This window comes from Octopus bimaculoides, chromosome 22, assembly GCF_001194135.2.
Source record: "Octopus bimaculoides isolate UCB-OBI-ISO-001 chromosome 22, ASM119413v2, whole genome shotgun sequence".
Taxonomy (NCBI): domain Eukaryota; kingdom Metazoa; phylum Mollusca; class Cephalopoda; order Octopoda; family Octopodidae; genus Octopus; species Octopus bimaculoides.
In genome coordinates this window covers 18238143-18248239 of record NC_069002.1, presented here as the reverse complement: position 1 = coordinate 18248239, position 10097 = coordinate 18238143, and the positions used below count along the sequence as shown (strand labels likewise).

The 10097-nt window shown below is 35.8% G+C and overlaps 1 protein-coding gene across 1 annotated transcript in view; it reads right to left on the bottom strand.

The window, feature by feature from the left end:
• Positions 1–603: 603 nt before the first annotated feature.
• Positions 604–10097, bottom strand: part of LOC106867311 (uncharacterized) — a 10632-nt gene continuing 1138 nt past the window's right edge. Inside the window, exons 2-4 of the mRNA XM_014912150.2 lie at positions 9068–9189; positions 4477–4545; positions 604–1518 (exon numbers count right to left, since the gene is read on the bottom strand). Coding sequence (XP_014767636.1) covers positions 1313–1518; positions 4477–4545; positions 9068–9185 — 393 coding nt within the window. The 5' untranslated portion in view covers positions 9186–9189 and the 3' untranslated portion in view covers positions 604–1312. The remainder of the gene's footprint in view (positions 1519–4476; positions 4546–9067; positions 9190–10097) is intronic.

The following is a 10097-nucleotide window of genomic DNA, read 5'->3' as shown; positions in this document are numbered from 1 at the left end:
AACAATATGTGTATAACATGTGATACACAGATATTGTATAATATGTGATACACAGATATTGTTTTGAGCTGGGTGGGGGTGCTAGATTCCCTTGTTTGAAAATGTAGGGACACAGATCGTGTCATATAGCCAGCTGGTGACGATGTCTCCTGGGGCTAAATTACAGCAACATTCATCCTAAACCAGGACTGCCATGTTATGTTGGCAAATAATCTTTACTCCAAAGTAAATTAATGTTTATTATATTTTGGGTATACTTTTACATTACATATAATATGTGAATATAATTTCACTCCCACATTTTGGAGCTAAAAATTAGTAAGAAATGTTAGCAATTTATTTAAAATAATTTTATACAAACTTTGATATGAAATAATTTGTTTGAATACTAATAAATTTTCATAGTAATTGTTGATCAATTTCTGAAATAAATTTGATGTAATTGAAATATTTTTGTGTTTAATTTCAGCTCAACCAGTTTTGTTCTCTCCTGTCATGAACGAATCTAATAACAAGTTATTTGGAAGGTGAGAGTCACTGTGTCTTTCCCACAATCACAAATATGTCATTATTTTAATACGAAAGGATTTATCAACACAGCTATTAATAAATTTGAAATTTATGGATTTATTTTTTATATATGCAACTGTAAAGTTTTAGTTTTTGCTGGAAAAAAAATAAAAAACTGCAGTAATTAGTAATTAACAATGATCCTAAAGCTAGAATTTTAAATAGAGATAACTCTTAATTGCACTCCCAACCCTGAGTTTTATTCAAACACCCCCACATTAGAAGGGACCTATCTTAAAACACCACAACAGGACAAAGTGAAATACCCATAGGTACGTCATATATTACATAGAAAAACTATCCCTATATGATATATAAAGAGAAAAGACATCAATATTTATATACCAGACATCTCCCTTTCAGCTATAAATGAAGGTAGATAACTATCAATATACGAAAGGATATGAAAACTGTCTCTACAACAATGGAAGGCATTTGGGGAGGAGCTTAGATACACAGCAAAAACAACAGCAAATGAACATTTCAAAGTTTATCTCTATTTCAAAAGTTAATTTCTAAGAAGAAAGGAACCAATTCAGGAAGGGAATCTCTTATGTGGTAGATAGATTTGCTAGAATTAGTATCCAAATCCTCCTCAATTCACCATTTAAAGAAGAACACATTGGACAATGTGATTCTGGGTTCCCTACATAAAGACAGGAGGGTCCTGGCTGGAAGGCATTTGATCATGAGTCTCTGTTTAGTCAAGGTTATCCTTTGAGTATTACATTTACACACAAGTTCACCTTTCTTCTGATGGTAGACATTGAAGTGCCTCAAAGCACTCAGCTGCTTCAAGAGCCTCTCTGAGTGTCTCCAGTGTTCGTCTCTCTTGATCACAACTTGCGTACCATTTGTACAACATCTGGAAGCTCTGTTCTTTAGTGTTAAGAGGATTGTCTAACTTGATAATTTCCAGTTGGACATTTCTTATTCCTAAATTCCTACCTGCAAAACATAAAACAATAAGAAATAATTTCAAAATCATTAACGATTACATAAAAGATGTGTACTGTAGGTTGTCATAAATATAACAAATAAACTATGTCAATAGAGGAATGAGAAATAGTTAAGAAACATAAAAAATAAAAGGCATTGTTCTCTGTTTCTAAGAATGTTAATTAAATAATAATAAAGAGGTGGAAAAGCAGGATGAAAATGGTGAAGATTTGAAAGAAAAATCAATTGAAGGTGCAGGAGTGGCTGTGTGGTAAATAGTTTGCTTACCAACCACATGGTTCTGGGTTCAGTCCCACTGCATGGCACCTTGGGCAAGTGTCTTCTGCTATAGCCTCTGGCCAACCAAAGCCTTGTAAGTGGATTTGGTAAACGGAAACTGAAAGAAGCCTGTCGTATATATGTGTATATATATATATATATATATATACATGTGTGTGTGTGTGTGTTTGTGTGTCTGTCACCCCAACATCACTTGACAACCAATGGTGGTGTGTTTACATCCCCGTAACTTCATATCCCATCAAACAGATAACAACACCTTACATGTCTGAGGACCTTCTTCAAGCTGGAGTGCCAGTATTTCTCCTTTCCCTACCCACTGTCTTTGGTGCTTGATGTATTTATAGAGAACCTGTTTCTTGTCACCTGTCACTATTCGGTTCAAAAGAGGTTCATTCATGAGACATGACAGCAAAGAAAAGCACACATTCACTCTGTGTGATCCATTGACCCAATTTGCTGATTTTTCCAAAACCATGCAAGTATCGATGAATGGTTGAATGACCAAATCAAAGCTTCTCTGCTAGTTACAAAGGGATTTTGTTCTACCAGCTTTTGTAGGACGTCCTCATCGAGCTCTACAGATCTTCCAGGACGAGGCTCATCTTCTAGGCTGTAGTTTCCGGCTCGGAATTTCTGGAGCCACCATTGACACTGGCTTATGCTTATTGTTCAATCCTCATATACTGCATTAATATTCCTCACGCTTTCTGTTGCATTGTTGCCTAACTGAATAAAGCAAAATATGCTGAATATGCTCCTTTGTCACTTCTATTATAGCTTTGAAAAAAATAACTGTTAAAATTGAACTGCACACTTCAAAACTAGCTCTAAGAATAAGTCTTAAAATGTAAAATTACTACTTGCTTTTATAACAAGTTGATGCAGGTAGTTTATCCCGTCCCCCACCCCTGACTTTCAGTGCATTCAATTGAAAAAACTGCATTATTTATATAACACAGTTTGGTAGACAACATGGGTTCATGACTTCATTACAAGGATCTCTTTCAATGGTTCAAGGACATGATTTAGAGAGAAATCAATAACACTCTCTTTACTTTTTTACTTGTTTCAGTCATTTGATTGTGGCCATACTGGAGCACCGCATTTAGTTGAGCAAATCAACCCTAGAACTTATTCTTTGTAAGCCTAGTACTTATTCTATTGGTCACTTTTGCTGAACCACTAAGTTACGGGGACGTAAACACAGACACACAAACATATACATACACACACACACACACACACACACACACACACACACACACATATATATATATATATATATATATATACGACGGGCTTCTTTCAGTTTCCGTTTACCAAATCCACTCACAAGGTTTTGGTCAGCCAGAGGCTATAGTAGAAGACACTTGCCCAAAGTACCATGCAGTGGGACTGAACCCGGAATCATGTGGTTGGTAAGGAAGCTACTTACCACACAGCCACTCCTGCATAACAAACTTTAAATATTTTGTTGTCTTTGATTAGTAAGTGTTATTTCTTATTCACTTCCATCAAGAAATCAAAGAAAAGGACATCTGTTCCCTTCAAACGTTGCTTTTGTTACCTGGACATCAATGTTTTGAAACCTATTTCAAGACAGATTCAGTGCTGAGTTACTGAAGCAGAATTTTCTAGAACTATCATCAATAAGTTACTAAAATTTCCAAGAATTTCTAGAACGTTCTGGCAACATAGATGCCAGTGTAAATAAAGGGATCGTAAGATCAACAGTTCAGTTTATTTCTAACTATCCAAGAACTGCATTCATCACAGATGGCATCAAGAGGTTGTAAGCATCTGGCAGACAGACACATTCTGCTGTGTCTGTGGTGAATTTATCAAGACAACAGCGTAAAAGCACTCTGAAGCAACAGCAGCTGAAATGTGTGAGGTCTACAAGGTATATATTGTGACAAAAACAAAGTTTGAAGGAGATATTAGCCATTCTCATATTTTCTAGGGTTAAGCAAACAGGAAATAACAATTGTTATTCATGAACAAAAATCGTGTTACCCAGTGTAATAGAGAGGTGTTTAGTTAAACCAAGCAAAGAGGAGAATTTTGATTTGCAGGAAAGAAGACAGGAATCACCAACATAAACATCATCCACCTATGTACAATTAACCATTACATGTCAGTGAAGTGTGATTCACAACTAAATGGACACTGGACAGTGGAACGGCTGCAACATGCCACTCACTATACATAGAAGCATGTAAAAAAAAGGATGCACTTAATGATGTAGTCCTGTACTCCCAACTGAAAGACTGAGATGTCCCACCTGAAACACTTTCCATTGTAAATCTGTTTAAAACAGACATTTTGCAAAAAAAAAAACAAAATGTAAACTTAGTAAAAATGTAAAACAAACAAAGAAAATTGGTCATTAACTTACCAGTTTATACTTAAATGACATATTTTAATTTGCTCTCTCAAAAGACAATATTAAATCTATTGTGTCCTCTAATTTATCCATTTTACTAATCCTGCTAATCTCGGTGGATATTTTATGAAGTTTCAGTAATACCAATACCTTTAATAGAATCACTTTACAGCTAGCATTTCAATTGGAAAGTAGGAATGGGATCTTCTCTCAGTCATGCTGACAAACAAAAGTTGACACTTATTGAAATCAATTAAGTACTGTTATTTTATACTCACCAACTTGCTGCCACTTGCTTCCTAACAGTTGTGCGACAACTTGGAGTAACTTCTCTAACTCTGGAGTTTCTGAAATAAATATTTGCAAGTTTTTTTACTTGAGAGTAAAAATTCTTTATTAATTATCTTTATTTTATTATAGTGGGACCTACCTATCATCATCGCTGGTCATCAGGTGACCACTATGTTTTTGGTCAACGTTTTTATGCTTTCTCCAGTGGGACCAGGTAACAGCTCTATACTTAGGTCTACAACAAAATAGACTCACCTTATTAAATCTCTTCTCCCTATTTATATATCCTACATAATCTAACAATGTTGCAATTATCTTATTTAATTATCACTTGATAACACTGTTTTTCTTTTAGCTTTGTACTTTTTGTTTCTTATATATGTGCCACATGTATTTGAGATATTAGAAGGCTCCTTAATGAAGCAGATTTCTTTCCAGGTGGGCAATGATTAATTCTACAGAGGGGGAGCAAAAACATATCAGGTATCCAAAAACACAGTATGCTTTCACAAAATTTTATTAACTAGATATAATTGTTCATCCATACATAAAAGCAATAAAAATAATCTGAAATGTTGCATAAAAACTGATATTCAAGAATTTTATAAGCAAGGCAGGGATATAGATCAAACTGGAAGCATCAAATCTTTTATCTGCCAGGAAATGTTGGCTTAGCTATTGCCTTTAACCCATCTTCAGTTTGTGCCATGACCTCTATGCCTCTACTCTTACTGGACAATGAGGTAGCATACCATCGTCCAACACATTTTAGAGGTTTCTCTTTAACCCTTGGTATTGTTTCGTCTGCTATTTTGAACCTCACTTGCTTCATCTGACCTTTTGACAAATGACTGCATTAATTATTTGGTTTAAACCCCATTCTTGACCAAAGAATTAGTTAATCCAGTCCATCTAGAACTATTTGCATGCCTTTTTGGTCTCTTGTTAGTATTGTTATATCATCCATTAAATTCCTTCTTGGGTGATTTCACTCGAGCCATTTCTTCTGATCAATCTGCTGATCTAAGTAACATCTCCACAACAAGCACAAACCAAATGATTGATATTGTGCAACCTACAGCAATTCCAGTTTCAAAACGATGTCAGTCTGTTGTGAAATTTTCTGTCAGGAACCACATTTTGAAATTATTACAGCAGCTTCTAGTCAGATCTTTAATCTTCTCTCATATATAAAAGAAGTTCATTGGTTCCATCACTAATTTGTGTGGTACAGAACCATAAGCATCAGCCAGATCAGGTCATACAACATTTGAATCCCTTTTATTCTTCTTTGTGTCTTGTATTACTTTGCAGATTGAAAAATCATGTGGAACCTGCTGTCAGTCGTTTTGACAAACAAAAAGGTTCAGATAAAAATCAACTTTACAGAAATCATTAGTTATTTTATATACAACAACCGACTCTGCCACCATCTGGACTTCCCGGTCAGACAACTTTTGACCTTCTGAAATAAACATTTCCAAGTTTTACACTCTATAGTGAAATGTCTTGTTTTTTTATAAATAATTTGCATTTTATAATTGAGACATTCCTACAATCAATGGTCAACTGGTGACCATTAGGGTCTCAGACAAAGCATTTCTATACTTTCTACAGTGGTACAATAAGTTTGAGAGGAAGTTTAATCTCTTTGAGGAGGTGACAATCTTGCTAGAACCTGTGTCACAATGATATTTATACAGGACCATTTAGAAAGTGGTTGATGTTGGGAAGGGCATACCACCATAGAAAAGCTAAAACGTTTAAGTGAGATGTGTTCTTCAACCAATCATGGTGGACAGTAACTCTAAATAAGAACTGGCTTGGACAGTGACCATCCATCCAATCCATGGGAGCATGGAAATCAGATAAATTATGAAGACAATATCATTTGTTGTATTGTATCTTACAGCCACTATCTATCTTAAAGAAAGAAAGAAAGAAAGATAGCTACCGTGTTTAGGTTCACAACATTTAGGTCCACAACCAAATAGACTAACCCTCTCTTTAGTAAGATATCCTACATAATCTAACAACGTTCCAATTATCTTATTTAATTATCACTTGATAACACCTTTTGTCCATTAATTTAAACTTTCCTTTCAAATATTTGTGTCAAATCTCTGACAAGTCATTCTCCTCTCGTCTCTAGACTTCACGAACCAACATCCATCTCCTCTTTTACTTAATTCCAAAACATACACCTGCTCTCTTTGTTAAATGTTGCTGCTGATAATCGTTCATTCTAACTCCCCTACAACACTGTTCAGCAGAATGTTATCTGATTCAGGAAATATTTGAAGACCTTTCAATGTCATTCATCCTCCTTAATAAAGCAGCTTTCTTTCCAGATGAGCAATGATTAAGCCCAAAAAGACAATGATAACAGGTGTCCTAAAACACTATACCCTTGCACAAAACCTCATTCACTACACATTAGTGCAAAAGAAAAATATCTGAAATGGTACAAAAAACTGGTTCTCAAGAATTTAGCATATTGCTATCAAGCATCATCAATGCATCCAACTAAAGTTTCCAACCCTTTCTGTGATGTCCCCTCGATCAATGTGGAGGCTCTCAATAGGGTGAAAACTTATTTACCAGCAAGTGTAAGGACATTGTTGATAGAATAATATCTGGCTTGGATCCATTATAGGTAAAACAAAGTCTGAATGTGTTAAGAGAAACATTGGGTACAAGAGGCATCAAATGTGCAAAAGAGAAGATTATGCTGGTAAGAACATGAGATGTATGTGAATGAGAGGGCAGCTGCATAAAGAGGTGCTAAATGTAGAGAGAACCTTAGGAAGACGGGGTTGAAATGGTGAGAAATGATCTTCAGATATTGAACCTAACAGACAGTTATACAAATTCTGACTAAAGAATATGCAACCTGCTCGATATGTAAGAAGGGTGTTGGTAGAAACTCCATACGTTGAACCCAGTGCAGGCTTTGTACACATAAGAAGTGTAGTGCTATCGCAGGAAGGTTAACAGAGAAAATTGTCTTTGTGTGAGGCAAATATGTGGGTAAAATGAGCAATAAAAATGCAGACAATAGACTCCATCAAATGTTTGGGGAGATCATTAGAAGTAGTAGATAGCTTCTGTTACTTAGCATACCAAGTTTACAGTGGTAGAGGAAGTTCTAAAAGTGTAGTTGCTACAATGAGAACTAGCTTGGCAAAGTTCAGAGAGCTTCTAACTTTGTTGGTAACTAAGAGCCTCTCCCTCAGAGTGAAAGGCAGATTGTATGATGGCTGTGTACGTACAGCTATGTTACATGGACTTTGACTACAGAGGACTTGTAAAGATTTGAAAAAAATGAAGCTAACATGCTCTGCTGAATGGGTAATGCCAGTGCACATGCACAACACTGTAAATGATTTAAGAGGAAAACTGGGTGTAAGAGGTATCAGATGTTGTGTGCAAGAGAGAAGACTGTGCTGGTTGGGTCATGTGATGCGTATGAATGAGGACAGCTGCATAAAGAAGTGCCAAACTTTAATTGTGAAGGGGACCTGTGAAAAGGATAGACCCAGTAAGACGCAGGATGGTGAGAAAGGATCTTTAGATGCTGGGCCTTAGTGAGGAAATGACATGGAATCGGGAGATGTGGCAATTTGCCGTATTCAAAATAACACATCAAGCAAAGTAAAACCTCTGTGTTCAAACATACAGTCTTGTGTTTTGCAGGTACCGGTGCCACATAAAATTCACCCATGACTGTCTGTGCTGCCTAAACACACCTGTAAAGGTAAAAAGCACCCAGCACCCTTTGTAAAGTGGTTGGTGTTAGGAAGGGCATCCAGCAGTAGAAACTATGCCACAACAGACAATTGGAATCTGCTCAGCTCCATGTTGAACTGTCCAACCCATACCAGCATGGAATACGGATGTTAAACAGTGATGACAACGATGAGACGATGTATATATTCTAACTTGAGACAATCTGGGTACACAACCCAATGAGAGATGATATCTTTATATCAAACGACTCCAGCTGAAAACTTTAAGATGATAAAATCATAAAGAGGACAGCTTTGTAGAATATGTTGTAATTTTTCCATGTCACATTTTACCAACATTCCAAAACAACTGAATTAACAGTGAGACTTGTTAAGAGTCAGATCCTTAAACTCTCAGTTGAGATATTGTCATTGAAATTCTTACATTACAAAGCTGACTCTGATGTTGTAGGAAGTACTGTTGTCCTTAATTATCAGTTTCCCAAGATACTTATAAATCATTAACCTCATATAAAAGCTGAAAAATGTAAACAGTTGATATTTACTGATGGGACCTTGGAGATTTATTGATATTTCATTTATATTTCAGTAAAATGATGTATTAGTCTTACGTTGCAGACAGTACTCTTTTGATGTGTGACAAGTTTCCAACTTGGATAAAGACAATATTAAGTGGATGTAGTCATGGATATACTAACAAAGAGAAAAGACATCTGGGACATCTTTTATCATACATCTGTCAGATTATGACAGATCTGGGTCGACACAACATTATTCCATACCATAAAGTCATGTGACAAACAGACAGATCATCAAATCATATTCTTACCAGCTCTCATTTTGCTTTCTATACGTGTTTTACACTTGGGGCATCTTTTAAGTTGAATTTTGCCACAATTTTCGCATACCACAGTATGTGCACAGGGTTCATTCACTTCACAAAGCATACATCTGTGGAAAAATATAAAAACACATCCCACCTATAGCATTCATTTCTAACAAATATTACATGCTTGTTTTATGTTAACAGTACAGAACATTATGAGACACCAGACTGACCAGAGTGAGGTGCATAGCTTAGTGGTTAGGCTGTTGGACTCATAGAGTAAAATTGTGGTTTCAATTCCTGGACAAGGCAATGTGTAAAGTTCTTTAGCAAAACACTTCAGTCTAGGTTTGCCCTGCATACAAACCTGCCCCTAATTATAGCTGAGTCCATGTTTATTGATCTACAAACATTTTCTGACACCTTGTCAACTTCAAATGTGTTCCTCCAAAACAATTTTCTTTGCCCCAGTTGATTGGATCAAAATCCAAACTCGTTAGATTCACCTTCTACAGAGCTATGTGCATACTGTTTAGCCTCTTATAAGGACAGGTGTGATAAATTGAGCTCTTCGTCAGATACACACCTGAAATTACATATTGTAAGTCTCTTAAATCATGACTCAATATCAGATTAGAAAGGAATGCAAACTGGTTTGAGGATATTGAACTAACAATGGGTAACACTGGAAAAGACCCAGGAAACTAAACAATAACGATACATCCTCTTCCATGAACCATGACAGATTTAAATCGAAATACAAATTATTGTTTAAAAAAAACCACAGTTTATGCAAAAAAGTTCACTATTTTTGATTCTTAAGTTAAAAGTACTGATTCCAATCTCATTTGTTAAACCTGGATACATTCCTTACTGTGCAATGGTGTTTTTAGCATGGCTGGCTACATTTTGTTTCACAAAGACCTCTTTAATTACCATGGAGGTGGTGTGATGGCCTATGCTTGCTCAAGCTTTTCAGAAATTGCTTGCGAAGATTTAAACCAGTCACAAGAGGAATTTTTCTGCGACATAA